This window comes from Mirounga leonina, unplaced genomic scaffold (genome assembly GCF_011800145.1).
Source record: "Mirounga leonina isolate KUSES-001 unplaced genomic scaffold, KU_Mleo_1.0 Mir_94, whole genome shotgun sequence".
NCBI classification, from domain to species: Eukaryota; Metazoa; Chordata; class Mammalia; order Carnivora; family Phocidae; genus Mirounga; species Mirounga leonina.
The window spans coordinates 6,110,706-6,132,367 of NW_023270855.1; the positions used below are offsets into that span (position 1 = coordinate 6,110,706).

Here is a 21,662-nt window from a genome sequence, read left to right on the forward strand (position 1 = left end):
AAATGAAAGAACAGGCAAATTTTCAGCAAATTTTTTTGAAAAAAATCTCTCTCTTTCTCTCTCTCTTTTTTTTTTTTTACCTTGCATCCTTCACAAGCATGAACTCCATAGTGGAACCCAGAAGCTTTATCTCCACATACTCGGCATTCAATTGCCATGAGGGAGTTGGAAGGCTCTTCATGAGGCTTACTGTACAGCTGAGTCTTTTCAGAATAATAAGGCGGGGATGCAGGCTCCACTTTGATTGCACCTGTGTACAGAAAAATGTGAGCAGGTAATTATCACATAAAAAACTGCTACAAAGGCTCTATGGCCAGTCCCCATAGTACACCTTACTGCCATATGTTTATTATTGTAGTGTAGAAGCATTACGGAACATGAAAAAAAAAAACACAGGAAAAAGTAGGCTTTGTAACCACAAGCAAGTCACAACACCTCTGAACCTCACCTGTAAAAATGAAAGGGGGGAGGGAATTAAGTCTGTGGTTCTGCAACCCTTCAACACGAAAGCCCTGATAGACACCACATAGTATCTGAGACAATTAAGGTTATTTTGTTACATAATGTGCTGTATTTGACATTCATCACAATATTAAATTATATATCTGTATTTAAATATCGCATTTTAGAAGTATTTTTAAACCACTCTTGGAAAAGAAACAGAAGGAAGACTGCTGTGAAAAGGTAATGCCATGCCCAGCTTGAAGGTACATGAAAAACAAGAGACCAGGTTTTCACCAGTGTTGAGTCAGAAAAGGTGGTTTGTAAAATAATCTTTGATAGAGAGTGAGAGAACCCTTGGAGAGTAAGTACTACCCTTCTGCTGGTTAGGATCAGGCCTATTAAATTTCCATATTAGGCTCTAACCGAAAACCACACAAAAATAACCAAGTATACTATTTATCTCAAAAAAAAACACTAGAAATACAGGAAGTTCTTACTTATTGTCAAGTAATGGTTGCCAATTACATGGTGGTGGCTTTGGAAAACCAGCATATCAGCACGCAAAGATAAAAATCAAGGAAATAGCATCATAGAAATTTATTTTATCTTGAAAAGTGCCGTTTTGGTTTGTAGATGTTGGAGTATGATGTTTTTGATGTGAATTTACTTAATGGCAGGAAGATTTATCAATAGACTACAATGGCAAAATTGAAATTTGTGCAGAAAAATAGGTTTCAGTATAAGCTGCTCAAATTGCAGAACTAGGAGAAATGGACCACAACTTTGCAATTTGGTGATGAGAAGTTATATAAGGTAGCAAACTATTGCTTATTAACTTAGAAGCGGCCAAAAGAATTTAAGAGTTTGGGTGATAGACTCTTACTTAGCCTGAGATAAACCTGGCAATGCAGCCATGCTAGAAAATGCTCCTAAGAAGGTAAGAAACAAGAAATAGGGAAAGGAAGAGGGAAGAAAGGAGGGAAAAAAAGGAAAGAATGATCTGGGATATTTACACACTACCATCCTTTTTGGTATATCATAAATACATAATGTTTCATAGGTAAATAGATGAGTAAATGAATGGTAAGTATCTTTTTTATAGAATTTTAGTCTCTGGAGCATTTATTCCAGTGTTATTGAGAGGTTAGTCCAATTCTAGTCTTAGCAGTCTGAAAAGTGAAAATATCATACTTTGGTACTCTTGGAGCTTCAGGTCATACTTATAATCGGCAACCATTGGGTCCGCTCTCGCGAATGGAATGTCTTCATAGTGTGGAGTGGAAATGCTGGAGAAATCCACAGTGGTGAAGGGCTTGATGTCAAAAGAATGGGAGTGATCATCCATTACAGAGAGATCCACGGAGCTGATTCCAAAGTTGGTGGGCCAAAATGGCATCTCGGTGTCAACCATGGTAATTTCTGAAATGGAAAAAAAAGAAAAGCTGTGGAGTTAGTTCTGGAAAGCAGAGCAATCTTCTAAAGATTCACAGGAAGGGAACTGAAAGGGTCTTTGGTACTGTGCTCTCATCTAGATTATCACAATGAGAGAGGAAAACACAACCACCTTCTGAGTGCTGTCCAGGTTGTTTTACTTAAGGAAGGAAGCCACCCCTTACCTGGATATCACAGCAGAGAACCCTATAATAGTATCGATGTGGTCCATGTACCCAAGGGAATGTCTTGCGAACAGCCCTGCTCTCATGATCTCCTAAAGAAGATCATCAAATCAGGTCTGTTAATGATTTTTAAAGAGCATAAAGTTCTGGGACAATTTTACTTCCTTGGAATTAGAGATGCTAAATTATTTTTCTCTTTAGGATAAAAATTATGCTCCCCCATTTGTGTTTATAATGGTTTTGTGTGACAGAAAATATTCTTCAACTGCATTATAAGAATAAGTAATACAAAAATGAATCTTTTTAAGAAGGGAAGATCCCTCTATGAAAACCTCCTCAAATATTTATCTTTTCTGTGCATGCAGTTTCCCTTTTTAAAAAGGAGAATGTGTTCTCCATATTGAGAATGGAAAGATTAGAGATCATGGAAACATATCTGATCATGAACAAGAGAATGTCGAAATGACAATCTAACACAGCATTAATTTTAAACCACCCTCAAACCAAAACCACAACAAAACAAAAATGGAAACAAGAAAACATATAAAAGACAAAGGTAAAAACACTTGTATGGATTTTAAGGCCACAATATAACTAGTTTCATGCACTGCCTACTTAGGATGGTACAAGCCACGTGTATTTCTCAGAATATGATTTGTGGTCACAGTAAGTGAAATAAAACCCGGAGGGATTTTAGTTTGACTATCTAATGTGGACGTGTGAGCCACCAGAGGGTTTGGACTTCAGACCTTTATGCACTAGGAACCTCTGTGGGTACTTATTGATGTAGATATTCAGACATGTGAACCCACGCGGTGCCTTATGGGTCCTTGGTTCTCCTGAAACCAGTTCACTCTTCAAAGTGGTACCAAAAAAGCAGTCACTGAGTATTTTAAATGGTAACTCTTGGGTCAAAAACACTAGTGAAGGGCTGTGTGAATTCGGGACTGCTGATATTGGAGACAAAGAAATGAATTGCTCATAAACCGCTAGAGGCTCCTGAAATCATAGGCTGATGTGTCTTATTTCTAGTCATTTCCCTATCACCTAGCAATGGGCTTGGCTCATAGTAGGTGCTCATATGAAATACCGAATGAATGATGAGGTGGCTCTGAAAGTTTAGCAGAACAGGCAGGAAGGGGGGAAGCAAAATAGTATTTACTGAAGTACCTCACACACACCAGACACATTCTTATCCCAGGTAACCCAAGATCTTCTCCCCACTTTATAGATAAGCCAGGACCAGAGAGGTGAAGTCACTTATCTAGTGTCCAACAGCTGGTAAATAGAGGATTCAAGCTCAAGATTGACCCAGGACCTTATCCACTCTGTATATATTCTCCTTATTCTCTCACTGAAGAAACAGTTTTATGGAGAAAGGGCTACTCTCCTAGGGGTATCTGTCAGTGGGTCTCTTGTTTTTTCCCAGCAAGCAGAGAACTAAGGAATTTACTCTCAAAGGCATGAGGTTAAAAATTCCAGTTGTGGTCTTCATAAGGAAAACAAAGTGCCTTGAAAACACAAATAAGGAGACTGTCCTATGAATGTACTTCAGGGGTTCCAAAGGGACTCAAAAAGGCACTGTTTGGGTTCACATGTCTGAATATCTACACAAATAAGTACCCAAACAACTTTAAGTTATCTGAGTCACAGTATAAACACGACACACAAGAAGAGGAATGTGTACTGGTGATAGCTTAAAGGTCATGCTGGGTCTCAATGACACCCAGAAAAACATCTGTGCTCTTAATGACGGGGCACCCATCAGACTATGCCCTTTGCTTCATAATTCCTCTAAACCTAACTCACCTAGGTCCCTCCACTTACTCTGCCCATCTCCTCAGCATGCTTATTTTACATTTCTCTACCTACTTTGCTTGGTATAAATTACCTGCATATCAAAATATACCTTTTGTCTTGACTGCAATATCCACAAAAGTGGGTTTATCAACTATTTCTCATTATGCCTGTTGCAAAGTTCATCTGCAAATAAAATAAAGCTTGCCTAAGTTAAAGGTAGTGGATAAACCTCCATATGAATATTGGGAAATGAAAATAAGGATGCAAAAAATATGTGTGTGGCAAGAAAAACTGGTTGCTCATCATTTTGCTGGTTTAATTTTGTTTTGTTTCACTTTTAATATACGACTTCAGTGATTCCCTGTCAACCAAGGTAACAAAGGAATCACACACTGAGGGGTCATTTACGTTATTGCAAATTTTGGGGAAAATTTTAATGCTAAAATAGCCATTTGTGGGGTGCCTGGGTGGCTCAGTCAGTTAAGCGGCTGCCTTCGGCTCAGGTCATGATCCCAGGGTCCTGGGATCGAGCCCCGCATCGGGCTCCCTGCTCGGCAGAGAGCCTGCTTCTCCCTCTCCCTCTGCCTGCCGCTCTGCTTACTTGTGCTCTCTCTCTCTCTCTGTTAAATCAATCACTCAATCAATCAATCAATCTTAAAAAAAAGCCATTTGTGTGTAACAAAGAGAATATAAAAATCATGTGATTTTAAAGATATAATATGGAACTCCCTAAAAAATTGTTACCTGTGGTATATTTCATATCTAAAAGAATGTGGTTATTGGGCGCCTGGGTGGCTCAGTCGTTAAGCGTCTGCCTTCGGCTCAGGTCATGATCCCAGGGTCCTGGGATTGAGCCCCACATCGGGCTCCCTGCACCGTGGGAAGCCTGCTTCTCCCTCTCCCACTCCCCCCTGCTTGTGTTCCCTCTCTCGCTGGGTCTCTCTCTGTCAAATAAATAAAATCCTTAAAAAAAATGTGGTTATTAAAAAACAGGTTTTATTTTCATTTGTTTATTTTTAAAGATTTTATTTTTTTAAAGTAATCTCTACTACACCCAATGTGGGGCTCAAACTTATAACCCCAAGATCAAGAGTCACACGCTCTACTGACTGAGCCAGCCAGGCGTCCCTAGACTTAATATTTTACTTTTTTAAGCAGGCTCCACAACCAGCATGGAGCCCAACGTGGAACTTGAACTCACAACAGTGAGATCAAGACCGGAGCCAAGATCAAGAGTCAGATGCTTAACCAACTGAGCCACCCAGGTGCCCCCTAGACTTTATTTTTATTTTTTTTAAGATTTTTATTTATTTATTGAGAGAGAAAGAGAATGATAGAGAGCATGAGAGGGAGGAGGGTCAGAGGGAGAAGCAGACTCTCTGCTGAGCAGAGAACCCGATGCGGGACTCAATCCTGGGACCCCAGGATCGTGACCTGAGCTGAAGGCAGTCGCTTAACCAACTGAGCCACCCAGGCGCCCCTAGACTTTATTTTTAAAAGCAGTTTTAGGTTTACTTAAAAGTTGAGCAGGAAGTACAGAGTTCCCATATACCCTTTTCCCCTCCTTCCTTTCCCTGACCCCTGAAACACACATAATTTCCCCTATTATTAACTTGCATTTCCCCTATTATTAACACTTGCATTAGCGTGCTATGCTTGTTACAAAATTGATGAACCAATATTAATACATAATTATTATCCATAATTTGCATTTCAGTTCGTTCTTTGTGTTGTACATTCTATGGTACTGACAAATGAATAATGTCATGTATCCACCATTACAAAATCGTACAGAATAGCTTCACCGCCCTAAACATCGCCTGTGCTCCAGCTATTCATCCCTCCCTCTTCCCCCACAGAATTCTATGTTTTTGCTGTCCTCTTTCTATTAAGGGCATAACAGAAAAGCAGGAGAAACTCTGACCTTCATATATTATATATATATAAATGAATGAAATGTCTTACCATGGCTTTCAAGGCCCTCCCTGACAGAGTCCTAACTTACTTTCTCAGTCTTATTTTCCACTAGTGATTGCAGACCCCACTCCCATTCTTGGCATACCCTGTGGTTAGGCATACCATACTATTTGCCCAGGTTAAGCACGCTCTGCATTTTCTAGTCTGCTTATCTTTGTTCATGCCAAGGCTACTCTATATTCTTCCCATCCCTCATCGCCACATGTCACAATCCCTCTGTTTTTCCCACAGTGGGAAATCCCACTATATCCAAATGCTACTTTCTCCAGGAAACCTTCCGTGAAGTCTCCAACTTAAAAATACTCTTCCCATTCTTTGCATCCCCACAGCTCTTTGTACCTCTCTTTTAACTCTGATAGAATTATTTAGATAAATATCTCTGCTATCAGATTTCAAGTTCTAAATGGATGGTGTCTTAGTATTCTGTTTTTCCTTTAGTCCTTATGCAGTAATTGTTTACTAAATGTTTACCGACTGAATGATCATTCATTTTTATGTGAAAATGTAAAAAAAAAAAAAAAAAAAGAAAGAAAGAAAAGAAAACAAGAGCACCTGGCTGGCTCAGTCGGTGAAGCATGTGACTCTTGATCTCAGGGTTGTGAGTTCAAGCCCCTAATTAGGTGTAGAGATTACTTAAAAAGTAAATAAAAATTAAAACAATGGTGCCTGGTGGCTCAGTTGGTTAAGTGTCCAACTCTTGGTTTCGGCTCAGGCCATGATCTTGGGGTCATGCGACTGAGCCCCATGTTGGGCTCTGCGCTGGGCGTAGAGCCTGCTCAAGAATCTCTCTCTTCTCTCTCCCTCTCTCTCTGCCCCTCTCCCCACCTCAAGCTCACTCTCTCTAAAATAAATAAATAAGTCTTTTTAAAAAACTAAAATAAAAAAAGAAAACATGTAGAAAAATGTTTATAAAAATAAAAGGGAAAAAATGAAGATACTTTCTCGGTGGTTTAGTTTTGCTAAGACTTACACTCTCCTAAAAGAGATGACAATCTTCAGTATCACAAATAAAATACAATTTAAACTATAACTCCTCCCTTCAACAAAGTATATTCAGCTTTTCTCTTGATAATTTGGGGAGCAAGATTAGTGTCCTATAAAACTCCCCCCCTGCTACATAGAAAAGACAACGTGAGAAAGAAAAACAGCTTGCCTCTTCAGCTCTAAGAAAACATATTACTCAAGTACACATTTTCCTTTCCCCCTTTCCCTTCTCCCTGTCGTCCTTTTATTCTGGGACATCTTGACCTAAACAATATTACTCCATGGACCATAGTTACTGGGAGGCACAGTGGTTCCCCAGACATTTTATTTTATTTTGACTTAGAGATGGGTCCAGGGAGCCTGCTTCTAATTTTGTCTCTAGAAAACATAAGCTACTGTTCCTGCCAAGCTGTAAGTCGAGTAGGTGTTTTTTTTTACTCCGTGTAATTACCCACGAAAGAACAAATGAACAAAATATTTGCATGAACAACAGTCCTTCTGAGGGATAAGTAACAGTGTCTTAACTTTCCAGCTGGGTGACAGGAGTGGGTTGCATCAGGGTTTATTCATCAGTTTCACAACCGTAAGCATGTTTCAAGCAAAAGTCTTTAGGCAGACACTGAACAAGGCTGTGAATCTGTGCCACTTATCTTAGACCTCCAAATTCGGTTTTACACTGTATTGTATACAGTCAATGAGCAGACTTTGCATAATGCTCCCAAGTACAGCGTACTTCAAACAAAAATATAACCGATATCATGCCAAAATAACGTAACCTCTCTAACTGGAAATGCATCATTATTTGGGAATGTGGAAGTGGGCCAGAAAAGATGGTAATGCATAATAAAATCAAGCCCCAGAACTACACGGTTTACCTTTGGGGTCCAATATATTGGTCCAATATAACTGCTGCCTCTTAAGAAAAGGAAAACTTCTACTAGAATTTCTGGGGAAATGCTGCATTTCCTTACTACATTATTAGCTAATTACATTAGCTAATATATTTTTTTAAGATTTTATTTATTTATTTGACAGAGGGATAGCGGGAGGGGGAACACAAGCAGGGGGAGTGGGAGAGGGAGAAGCAGGCCCCCCGCTGAGGAGGGAGCCTGATGCGGGCGGGGCTCCATCCCAGGATCCTGGGATCATGACCTGCACTGAAGGCAGATGCTTACCTGACTGAGCCACCCAGGTGCCCCTACATTAGCTAATATTAGTAGAACCCTAAATCTTTACTAAGTATTGTGCCAAAAACTACATTTAAACATCATAACAATGCTATGAGGTAGGTGTACTCCTAATTCTCCTCAGAGAAGAGGAAACTGAGGCACAGACATGGAAGTAGGTAACGTGCCTAAGAACACACAATTACTGAGGAGGAAAGCTGGGTTGTGAACCCACGTGGTCGAAAACTGCAGAGCCTGCACGCTTAACTTTCTCAGTTTTTTTTCTTAACTTTCTAAGCTGGTTAGAAAAAACAAATCTCTCCCTGATCTTCCAGTTCTATCCTAAAGAACAATTAATTTCAACAAGCCTTCAGTGAACACCTAGGATGTGGCAGGTACAGGGAATTGGGAATATACTATGAAGACTGAGTAATTATCACAGAAAAGCTTCACTGGAGAAAGGTGTTAAGCTGTGCAACAAGAGAAGGTGCCAGAAAAAAGCCTTTCATGGATTCTCTAAAACTTAGTAGCTTTGTTGGAAGTGGCCTTAAAGAGACACCTACTCACTGATTTTTTTCAATCTCTTCTGATTTGTTTCAGTTTAACATCGCAGTACTCATCAATATGGTTTCAGCTTCTTTATCCAGCCCCTCCTATTGATTCATGCAAATCATTTTGCAGTGTAAAGTGACCTGGGAATTTTCTAATTGAAGTCCTCTCCCATGATGACAGCTGATATCCAGAGACAAAAATCATCCTGAAATATTAGAGTGGCAATGGCCTTTTTGAGATACTGTAAGTCCCTCATTTGACAGATGAAGAAAATGAGAGAAATGATTTGCCCATGAACACACAGTCAGGGGCTTACCGAATAAGAGTCCAGGTTTTCTGTCTCCTACCCTAGCAGTCTCTACATCCCATTATGAAAATGTTACTCTATGTAAAAATGTTGAAAATGGGGACTTTTAACCTATGCCAATTTTCATAGATCCAGATTTTTGGGGATCTTGATATATAGGAATGACATCAAATTTATGAAGGAAAGAAGTCTCATGCAAGTACCCATTTACTGGATGGCAAATTAGCATAAAATCACCTGTAACAGAATCTGTTTCTGACAAAAATAAAATCTGAATTCATCAAAAGGTTTAGGGAATAGTCTAATAAAGTGAGCACAGATCAGTCCAAGTTTCTACATAATAAATACAGGCATACATATTTTATTTATTTTTTGTAGGTTGCTGTTCTGAACATTCACAGTGAAGATAAATGAGCCAGTTATCACGTCAGATGCCCTGGGTTTGAATCCTGACCTACTGCTTGCCAGTTTTGTGATGTCTTTTTACCTAACTAGCCCATCTGTAAAATAATATTGCCTACCTCATAGAGGTGTTGTGAAGATTAATTTAGATAATATATATAAAGCCCCTAACATAGGTCCAGACACTTAGTAAGTTCTCAATATATATAATTATTGGCAGCAATAGTAATTCTTATACGGAACCAGAGTACTAGAATCATGTAAAAGGTGGGCTAACAGCCTCCAATGCTACCACTAGGGGACAGGAAGAGGAAGAAACACCAGCAAAGTCCTATTGTTCAAACAGGACTACGCCTTCAACAGATGTCCTGTTTTAAAGACCTCTGGAAAAGGAGTCCACGGCTTCTCTTGGTTACTCATTCCAATGCTTAATTGCTCTTTTGTAGCCAGGAAAGTCTAGGTCTTATTTGGCTTTTCTCCAACTGTGTTATACATATGTTAATGATGTTCCTTTTAAAATAATTAAAAAGAAAAAAAATTTGGTGAGCAAATAAATTTAGGAAATGCTAGGTCAAGCAAGGTTAAATAGGTTTATACAGAACTTCTTAAGGCTCATATGCTAATAATTCACGAGAATGTACAAAGGAGAGGGAAGGCACAGTGTGCAACATTTGCAGAGTTTCACATTTGACGGAAGAGTTGGGGAAGCGATGGCGGAACCTATGTTGGAGTTTGTAACTCCCCCCCGCCATTTTTCTAAACATATATAGCTACTATTTTCTGCATATTTGCCCATTACCACTTGTACTTGAAAAGTGTTATTAAGCTGTCCCTCAGGTTTTCTTTAATTTTAGAGTGATTAAGGGCAAGGATTTACATTGGTTAAAACAAGACCCAAGAAAGAAAGGATTTCTTAAACCATGCAGAAAGGAATCACTATAAAGACTAACACTCTTTTTATAGAGACCATCCGAAAAGCCTCCAGATGGGGAGGAAAAAAAAAAAGAAAGCCCATATAAAGGATCAGAACCAGAATGATAGTGAACTGCCCAACAGCAATGCCAGAAGCCAGAAAATTAATAGAGCAAGGTCTTCAAAATTCAAAGAAAAAGTTATTATTTCCAACTTGGAATTTTAGACTCAGCCAAACAAACCTTCTTCACTCAAGTGTATGAGTAGAAGGACATTTTCAGAAACAAAGGACCTCAAAAAAAAAAAAAAAAAAAAAAGGCGCCGCCACCCCCCCACCCCCCCATACTCTTTCTGAGAGTTCCACACCAGAACAAAAGGAAACAAAGGACTAAATAGAGGAGGGGTGAAAGGAAGACCCAGGACAACAGATCCTGAGCAGCCTGGATAGAATGGAACAGGAAGGTGAAGGCCGTATGAGATTACCCAAGAAATCAGAGTGCCTGATATATATGACTGCTTAGAGACAGTTTTTATTACTGTCAAAGAGTTGGAGAAAGAACTAGTGATAGTTCTGGAAAAGGAACAATAAAAATGAACAGTCTCTAAATTAAAAAAAAATTAACTCCAGAAAAATAAATAGCTATTCAGGATGGGAAACAGAACTGTAGTATACTGCCTGGCTCAACTGGGAGCAGTACTTTCAAAGCTAATACGATGTAAACACGGACAACTGATTTCACTGAAAATCACAAATACACCATGAAGATGGCGGGGAGGACAAGTGTGTGTTTTGGGACAAGGGGTGTGGTGGTGAAGACCTAACTTCTTATCTTCCACTGTAGGAAGTCTGTGGGGAATGAACACAACTTTCAAAATAGCAGCATACCACATGTTATTTTAAAGACATAGAGATAAATTCCAGGAGAAATGTTTAAAAGAATTAAAAATGACTGTTTCCAAGGAATAGGAACTGGGGACTGAGGGTTTCTGTTCATGAAAAGCTTTATCCTGACTTTTAAAACTAGGTACAAGTCTTACTTTTGTGGAAGTAAAAATTAAGCTAAGTATCTTTTCATTGTAGTGTCTTCCCATGACTTCACTGAACAGAGGGAATAAATATATTCCTTGCATGTTTCTCAGTCCTCTTAAAAGGACTTATAATGCAATAAAACCTGGAAAAGTAGAGAAAATTTTAATGTATTTTTAATGCTTGATCAATAGTTGGTTGTCCTTTTGGCTCAAGCATTTAAAAAATTCTATCAATTCATTTCTTTTCCTTCACTGATATCACAGATTTTGATCAAGAAAGCAGGAAAAAGACTCTGGATCCCATTAGCGGAAGTACAACTTAATAATAGATAACAATTTTGAAGTATTTGCATGACAGACATTGTACCTTAAAACATTACACATGTAATTTATAATTTATTAATGTATATATGTATAATTTATAAATGTGTACATACATATAATTTACATCTATGAATAGCTCTATGGGTTATATACAATTATTATCACCCCCAATGGATTGAAAACATTAGACAGAAAGGGGTTAAGTGCAGGGAACCTGGGTGGCTCATTTGGTAAAGCATCTGACTCTTGGTTTCAGCTCAGGTCATGATCTCAGGGTCCTGGGATTGAGCCCTATTTTGAGCCCCACATGTTGAGCTCCGTGCTCAGTGCAGAGACTGTTTAACCCTCTCTCTCCCCTTTTGCTCATACTCTCTTTCTCAAATAAATAAAATCTTAAAAAAAAAAAAAAAGAGGTTAAGTGCTTGCCTGTTGTTGCACAGGTAATAGGTATTGGGATGTGAATCCTGTTGGTGATTTCTCAGAATAGAGAACCTCTTATTTTGGCCGCCATGAATTAAGAAAAGGATTAGAAATGGATTCTTTGCTGTGTCATTTGTTGATTCAATGTGAAAAAATATATTTTCATCCTGTTGTCTACTTAGACTATATTAAAACTCAAATCTAATGCTTCTGTGGTTTGGTTCCCCATTGATACTCCCACTGATAACTCTGGCAGAGGCGGAAGCATTCCAATATGTAACCGTATATGCACTTTCCTTATAATGAGCCAGAAGGTCTTGTAACAAATTTTCAAATTCAGATCAACAAAGGGCCTATCATCAGCTTTTAGAGAAGACCATGTGCACTTACGTTTTTCAAAAGTTCATTTTCTCTTGCATGGGTCACATCTTGTTTAGATAGCTAGCTTAACTCAGTCCTGAGGGGTCAGGAGACAGGAAAGATTACAGGATCATGCCCTCATCCATAGCCATCATTTCTTCTGCTTCCTGAGCTGGAGATTCATGTCCTCTATTTCACCATGGCCAAACTGAGTCAAGCTTGGTTCTTTTGCTAAAACTACCTTCACGTGTTTCTAAAGGGAGACTTCCTAGTAATTGAATCAACACTAAACCTAAGTCTGTTGAACAGCTAGTTATCCTGGTTTGATTGAAATTCCTACTTTACCAAGCATATACTGGTAGTAAGTGAAGAACGGTGTGGAGGTCAGAAAAAAAAAAACTGGAATGTTCTCCCCAGCTAGCTCTCTCTGCACATTTTGGTTTGGGCTTTGCAATGAGAGGGTAATGAAAATGGGAGACAGGAGACTGAGTGGAAAAGAAAAAAATTAAGGGAATGGTCCAGGATTTTGTAACTATCAGAAAGGAGGGGCCACCAAAGAGATGCCAGAGTACTGTTTCTCTTTGCTTTGTCCACCTCTCAAACACTGTCAAGGGCCCTCTTGCAACCAGGAAAAGGTAAGGGTGGCAGTGGTTTTAAATAATGCTTTACTACTGAAGCACCTTGAATAGCTTGAAATTATCACAGAGTAGAAAGGGATTGTCTTACTCAGAATTGTTTAGTCTGGCAAAATGATGTGATACACTATGCTCCTGTGTACTCTTGTTTTTAATTTACTGTGCCAAGCACTCTTAATGAAAAGACGATGGTCTTAAGCTAAACAAATATGAGAACAAAAGTGTCAAAACAGATGTAGCCAGATTGCCAGTGGTTATGGGCTGATTTGCAGATTTTTACTAGCTATATCATATATTATCTCAAAAAATACTATAATGTGGTATTAAAATATCCATAGTAAACATTTTTCATGTTTAAATACTCCTCCCGAGCTATTATAGCATTATCAAAAATATTCTATATAAAAACATTTGACACAATTCAAAACATCCATGATTTAAAAAAAAAAAAATCTCTTAACTAGGAAGAGAAGAGAACTTCAATAATCTGATAAAGCATATCCATAAAAAACAAACAAACAAAAACCTAAAGGAGCCATCATACTTGATGGTGAAATATTTAAAGCTTTCCTTTGAGATCAGGAATGAGATAAGCATACTAGCTATCGCTGCTTCTGTTCAACAGTGTACTGGAAATTCAATCCAGTGCAACAGGGAAGAAAATAACAAGGATTAGAAAAGAAAAAATAAAACTAACATTACTCACAGATGACATGACTGTCATATATATATATATATATATATAATTATATATGTTTGTGTGTATATAGTAAAACTCATTACAATTAATAAGAGAATTCAGCAAAGTTGCTGGATATAAGGTCAATCAATATTCAAAAATGAACTCTATTTCTATAAGCCAGCAACAAACAGAAAATGACAGTTTAAAATGATTTTTACAATAGCATCAAAAACATCAAATGCCTAGGGGGAAAAATCTAGCAAAATATGTGTAAGCCTGCTATAATGAAAACTCAAAATATTATTTAAAAAAAGTATTTAAATAAATGAAGGGATATACTGTGTTCATGAACTGGAATACTCAATATAAACTGTCAATTCTCTCCATATTTAGCTATAGATTCAGGAAAATTCCAATCAAAATACTAGCATTTTTGTGTGGAAAGTGATATGCTCAGTCTAAAATTTATATGGAAATTCAAGAGCCAAGAATAGCCAAGGCAATCTTGAAGAGAAGAACAGCACTAGAGGAATTTACTACCAGATATTAAACCCAATTATAAAACTACAGTAATTAAGGCAATACATCAATTAGTGCAAAGAGAAAAACAGATCAGTGCAACAGGAGAGCAAGTCCAGAATTAATCCCACAAGAATATGGTCACCTGGTTTATGACCAAAATGTCGCTGCAGTGTAGTGGGGAAAAGGTCACCCTGTCAATAAATGAAGTAGGTCAACTATATATCATCCATATGGAAAAAAGTGAATCAACCTCTACCTTGAGACATACACAAAAATCAGTTCCATGTGGATTGAAGATCTAAATATGAAATATGAAACAAAAGAGTTTTCAAAATAAAAATTAGGATAACACTTCATCAACCTTGGAGTAGGCAAAGATTTCTTCATAAAATGCTTCATAAAAAGCACTGATTAGATAACCTAGACAATATTTAAGATTAAAACTGATTATTAAGTAAATGAAAAAGCAACACACAGTGTGGGAAAAGATATCTGCAATATATACATTTGACAAAGTATGCTTTATTTTTATTTATTTATTTATTTTTGACAAAGTATGCTTTAGAACTCATATCTAAAGTACCCAATATAAAAATGGGCAAAAGACTTGAACAAGCACTTCACAAAAATGAATAGCCAAAAGGGTAATAAATATTTTTTTAAAGTGCTTAACGTTTTAGTTATCAGAGAAAGAGAAATAAAAATTACAATGTGATACCACCGTAAACCCACTAGGCATGGCTAAAATGAAAAAGAAAATGTCAAGTACCAGTGAAGATGTGGACCAAGTGGAACACTCAGACACTGCTTGTTGTAAATGGTAAAGCCACGTTCAAAACTGTCTGGTAGGGTCCTCTTAAAGCTGAACACACCCTATGGCCCATATTATACGTCTAACAGAAATGTGTATCCTTGTTCACTGAAAGACCTATATGAGAATGTTCCTAGTTGTACTATTTGCAATAATGAAAAATACCTGAATGCCCATCAACAGGATAGAAATATTGTGATACATTCACAAAATGAAATACAGTAATAAGAATGAAGTACAATTATACTCAGTAATGTGATTAAGAAACAAATACTGAGCAAAAGAATCCAGACACAAAAGAGTAAACAATGTATAATTCTATTCATATAAAATCCCCAAACAGGCAAACTAATCCATGGGTTAGAAATTAGAACACTCAGAGGGCTTCCAGAGGGCTGGTATTGTTCTGTTTCCTTATCTGTGTGCGAATTACACATTTGCTCATTTGTGAAAATGATTTACATACTTTTCTCTATGTATTTTATACTCCGATAAAAAACTTAAACAGGAGAGATGGGTCCTGGGAATGGGAGTTGATAGAAGGAAACATGCAGACCAATCACATAAGCCAACAAAAACTCTTATTTGTGTTATAAAAATTGTTATGAAATTTTTAGTGTATTTAAGAATTTTTCTATTCAGAAGTTACAAAATGGTATTAAAATCAGTCTCAATAAACTACCTATTTTTCTAACTGGCTTCATTGTATAATAAAGGCTAAATACATCTTCAATTAAGGTCCTCAAGTCAGTGTAAACTGGGAAGGAAAAAATTCAAAAGGTGCACATTTTACCTTAAGGAGTATTAAAAGTTATGTTTTTCCTTTAGATATGCTTGGCTTATATGTAAGGCCTATTCTGCTTTACAAGAACCCTATACATTTTTTTAAATGCAGGAAATCTTTTCCCAAATACTAATGTCTACATTAGGACTCCTATGTTTGTGACGTTTGGATCAGTTGAGTTGTCTTTTGAAACATTCCATTTAAATGAAATGAAATCTGTGGCTTAAATCCAAACTACCAATTTTACGGTAATTATTTAACTCTTCTTTGTATCAACAATCAGTTTCATCAACTTTTTGTCTTAGAAGGGTTATCATATTTTACTACAGTATTTCTCTTCCCCAAACCTCTCTTTGTTTTACTTTTCTTTGGTATTTTCCTTTCTCAATATCTTAATCTCAGTACATGCTTGATCAGTAATATGAAACCCAAACCATCTCAAATCAAGATAATCAATTACCTAATACTCTATGTGCAAGGTATTTTTCAGGCCTCACAAGAAATACATTATAATGTAGTTCTTGACCTTGAGAAGCTTACCAAGGTGAAAGATGTTTAATAATAGAAGGCAGTATAGAGACCAAACTAGTGAGAGAGACAGTAAGTGCTCTAGAAATGTAGAGGAGAAAAAGACCAACATCTTCTGAAATAATCCAGGATAACTACATGGTAGAGCTGGGTTTTGAATTCTGAGGACCCTGTGGAATGATTAGGATTTGGACTATTATTGATAAAGCTATTCCAAAGAATAGATATTTGTCTCTCCTATCCAGCATGACCCTTATATTACCTGAGTTACCTTAGGCCTAAATGAACAGGACATCAAAATGATTAAATTTTGTGTTAGGACATATGCTTGCAAATTGGATCAATTTCTTGGCCAATTGGGTCATCTGTTTGGGTCAATTGTTTGTATCTTGTAATTGGCTAGAGATGTGGTTATATCAGTGGCAAGGAGGTTTCTTTGAAAATGGCAGAGATTTCTCTGTAAATCTGGCCATACTTATATCAAACTGACACATTTGGTTCTTTTCAGCATTATATTTTAGTCAATTAAGCAAACTTGTCCAGATGGTCTATATAATAGGTCTAAATTTTTAAAACTAAACTAAAGTCAGGGTTTTTGGGAAAGTGTAAGACAACAGTAAAGTAATATCCAACAATCTTACATTAAAAATATTCAATTGGTAATGCCAGGTAATGAATGTTTTACTTTTTCCAAAAGAAGGGACTTAATTCAACAAAGTAAGGTGAGCCATGGTGCTCAGGTGTCTAGAACCTGTGACGAATATTAGAACTGCTGTTCCATTCCTGAGTTTTGCCATTGGCTCTTTGCCAAAACAAGAAATTGAACCTGGGTTTCTTTCTTCTGGAACTGTGACTAATAATACGTATCTATCAGATAACATCTAAATATTCTGGGGAAAAATGCTAAGGAAAAGACTGTAAGCGAGTAAGAAGTAAGTCTGACTTACTTAACTATAGTAATAGAAAACTTTTGATAGCATGGATAATGAAAATCTATATTATCCCAAAGTTGTAACTTCTGTTTTAGGGGTGAGAGGACAAAACTAACATTTGTTGGATACCTATCACATTATCAGGCACTGTGCTAAGTGCTTCACATATTGGATATTGGTTACTTAATCAAATAGCTTGCTTTCCTTAGCACTGCCAGCAAATAAGTCTCCTAAAATTTCAAATGAATACTGGAAGTATCAAAAGGTAGGCAGACTTGCAAAAGAAGCCAGGTATTTGGATAATTCACAAACTGTGATATTCAAGTTAATATTCAAATAATATTCAACTAATGATAATTCAAACCAGTGGAGGAATATGATGCAACTAACTGTACAATCGGTAATTCAAAATAGATTTGTACCTGGTTTTTAACATATATAATGTTATTGGTTTGTTTATATCAGCATGGGTTTTAGAATAATATGTTAGCATGTACACTAAACTTTTGTTTTTACTTACTGAACATATTCTAGAGCTTGACCTCAGGAGCTGGCGAGGTACAGCAGCTATTTGATAGCTATTCCAAAGAATAGCTTGGTATTAATAAGTCAACAATAAGAGCTTATTAGATACCTCTTATATGTTAGATACTTGTGGAATAAAGAAGAGAATAAAACATGGGTCTTATCCTCAACAACTATAATTTGGATTAGGGGAATATATAAAATAGAAAATAACATCAGGCAGTCTCCAATTAAGGGCTAAATAGTGTGATACAGACCAACACAGAAGAGAGGATATTATTCTTTCATTTTAACAAGTATTAATAAACTGGCCATTTACCAAACACGTTCGAGGCATGTGGGATATACCAGTGAGTGAGCAAACTAGACAAAGACCCCTGCCTTTATGGTGTTAATATGCTAGTGTGAGAAAGTGGACAATAAATACAATAGATGAATAAATAGTACAGTATGTAAGGAGATGATGAATAATTTAGAAATAAAACTATGGAGCAGGAGGAGCGAAAGGGCAGTGGGGAGGACAGATAATTCAACAACAGCAGGGTAGAGGCAGTCCTTATTAGAAGTGAGATCTGAGCCAAGATTAGAAGGAGCTGACAAGAAGATGTCAGAGGATGAGGGTTCAAGGAAGGAGCAAGAACTAGAGCAAATGCACTAAGGCAGGAGCATGTCTGGAATGTGGGAGGAATGGCAAGGAGGCCAGTGTGTCTGGAGCCGACTGAGGAAAGGAAAGATAGGTAGATGGGAGTGGGGTGGGGGGCTGGGGCAGACTGGGCTTCCATCCTAAGTGAAGTGAGGAGCTGCTGTAGGGTTGTGAGTGGAGTGACAGATCTGGCTTACATTTTAACGTGATCCCTCTGCATGATGGGCTGAGACTAAGCAGCTCGGAGGTGAGGGCAGAGGCAGGACAACCCGTCAAAGAGTGGGACAGCAATCCAGGAAGAGACAGTGGCTTGGATGAGGGTGCTGGTAGTGGAGTGGGGAGAGGAGATATATTCTGAACATATTTTCAGTTTAGAGGAACAATTAACAGTAATGTATTAAGAGGAGGTCTAGTGTCATGGTGGTTACTTGAACCTGACGTTGAAGGATAGGGGGGATTTGAAAAGGTGGCAGAATTAGGAAAGGCATTCCAGGACGTGGTAGGCTTAGAGGCATGAGTGAGTCCAGCTTATTCTTGGGACAATGTGATTAGTCCAAGTAGAAGAAGGCAGATCATTCTCTGGGGTGTGGAGGGAAATAAAATACACAAAGCGGAAGCAGATTATACAGAGCTTTGAAAGCTAGGGAGGGGTGTTTAGACATCACAACATTCACTATGGTGCACTATTGTACGTAGTAGGTGCTCAGTACATATTAGAAGTCTGATAGGCTTTGAGGACCACGTATCTGGCAGATTAGGCTGGATGGCTGAAAGGTTCTCATTTAGAAAGTCAGCTAAAACGCTGCACAAGAATCCCAGTGGGTGGGGCGCCTGGGTAGCTCAGTCAGTTAAGAATCCCAGTGGGAGGTCATTAGGGCTGGTCTACCTGTAGGTAGGTAATTGACAGTTGACTGTTTTAAATTTACTTTATAATGCAAACCATTCACCACTTGTGGGAACTTCAATCTTGTGTTGGCAAATCTCTTACCTGATAAAAATTACATGGGTCTAAAAAACTGTGTACTCAAATAACCACACGATCTTAATTCTGAGGTTACTGGAGTTGGACGGCAGTTGCTATCAGATGCATATGTAATTCCCGTGTCTCTAAATTAGTTACAGGTGCAAAACTGTATCTACAAAAAAGGTGATCTAGTAGAGGTTTACAGAAACTTAGTTCCATCTAAATGAGTCTGATTCATTCACTATCACATATATTTTTGCAAATATTCAACACTAGTAGATGGACATGAGGCATTTACTGGACAACTTTCTTATGCCTAATTTAAGGGTGTCCAAAAGAAGCCAAAATAACAGAACCCATGTCAGTTCTGTTGATCTAATACAGTGAAGACATTTATTCTGCTCAGATTTCCTCTGATGCAAAGACTGTATGCTTTATAAGGAGTTATGATGATTTTAGAATTTCCTAAGGGTTACCTTATTCAAGTTATAGGTGAGAATATTGACAAAGATAGTAATCTATGACAAACTATCAGAGCTATAAAAATTGTTTTCCATTTAATGACCTATGTTTTACACTGCAATGAACAGTTTAAATGGATAATTGCTGTCAGACAGCTTTCAAGACAAGTTGTATTTCTTAGGGATGCTGGGGGAAAATAAATAAAAGAATTTTTTAAATGCTGTGTTTTCTTGTAAGCATCTAATATACATGACATTTGTTTCTGGTGTTTCCTATAATTCATAATTGGGAAGTACAAGAGAAACTATAGTTTTTGGAAACACAGCAAGGAGATTCTGAGTCTGGAAATCTACCAAATCTACCAGGACCTGGTGGTCAGAAAAGAGATATGAACAGTTAAATCAGAGAAATAAATGATAAAATAGAGCCATACTAAAAAAATTAATATGGACAATAGTAAAATTCTAGAAAAAGGCCCTGAATTATTACTAATGTGAGGTTATGAAATTCAGAGCTGTGTCAATTACCTAAATCTTCATCATAAAGAATATTATAATCTATGATAGTTTTTCAATGTCTCGGAGAAGAAGACGTGTAATCACTGCTTTCATTTAGGGCCAAAGAATGATTTCAGCTTTTGGAAATCCAATCTTTTCTGAAACAAACATTAATGAAAGTGGGAGGTAATTGCCCCATTAAAAAAAAAATCAGACAGAAAGTTGCTTTCTCTAAGTATGATTATTTCCTTATCAAAACATTCATGGGAGATCATGGAGAAGCCTCATCTCACTCAAAAACTGCCACTTATTTTGATGCACAAAGAATTCTGCAGTTTCCCCCCCATATTCTCTAAAATGCTTCCAATTTAGGATATCATATGTCTTCTCTTCCATCCATAAGTGATTAATACTAGAAGACCAAAACAATAAACTCTCTATAGGACTTCAGATGTGCTTTCACAAATATTGTGTCATTTAATCCTTGCAATAGTCCTATATGTCTGTTGCTATATGTGGAAACAGAGGGGAGAGAGGATAAATGACTTACTCAAATTCACACAAAATGTACATGGCCAAGACAAGACTGGCAGTTACATTCCCTGATACTACCTGGGTCCCTTAAAACCTCTAGAAAGGTGAAAACTTTGGTCAATTATTTAAATGCTTCCAAATATATAGTTGCCTGGAGTCACAAAGACACAGTTTAAGTATCCCTCAATAAAAATGGCTGGCAATCAATCACTCACTCCTATCTCAGGAGAGGCGCTCGTTTCAAAGGATTGTCTATTGCAGCATTTATCATGTCTCCAAGGCATATTTCCATTGCTCAATCAGCTCCAAAGGACAAGCATGTCATCATCTTTCAATGCTCTGGTGCAACACTTTAAAATTATAGAATTCACATAGGACTAAGTCTGGCACTAAAAGCAGGAGGCATATTCAGCTTGAGTTTGTGGAAGCTTCCCTTCAATCTTGCCAATTTTTACTAGTAGAAATGGTTTCAGAGCCAGCATGGGGTTACTTGGGGTTACTTAAGGAGCTCATGATGAAAATAGGGAAATAAGATAAAGGGGGGGGGGTCACAATGATAATGGAGCCCAGGAAAAAGTGCAGAAGTTCTCTTTGGGCATAGTGGCTACATACATTTTTGAATCTCATGAATATGACCAATATAGCTTGGACATCTGGATCATTCACACTCAACAACCACTTTTTCTTCAAAGTAGCAACCAGCTACTTGCAACAACCCCCAAGCTCACCTTGCCTATAGTAAGGAAGAAGGAACACCTAAATTGATTACCGTATTAAAGCCAAATACCTAAACTCTACAGTGTTTCATCTCTGATGGCCTCAAATAGCTAATGATGATTATATGTCCAAT

At 37.5% G+C, this 21,662-nt stretch overlaps 1 protein-coding gene across 3 annotated transcripts in view; it reads right to left on the reverse strand.

Moving 5' to 3' along the window:
- The window catches only part of PPARG (peroxisome proliferator activated receptor gamma), a 131,503-nt gene that overhangs the window by 46,950 nt on the left and 62,891 nt on the right, over window positions 1-21,662 (reverse strand). For all 3 annotated transcript variants that reach the window (XM_034997700.1, XM_034997699.1, XM_034997701.1), the window contains 2 exons: window positions 1,636-1,863; window positions 81-250 (listed from right to left, as the gene is read on the reverse strand). In XM_034997700.1, the coding sequence (XP_034853591.1) occupies window positions 81-250; window positions 1,636-1,855 (390 nt within the window). In that variant the 5' untranslated portion in view covers window positions 1,856-1,863. The remainder of the gene's footprint in view (window positions 1-80; window positions 251-1,635; window positions 1,864-21,662) is intronic.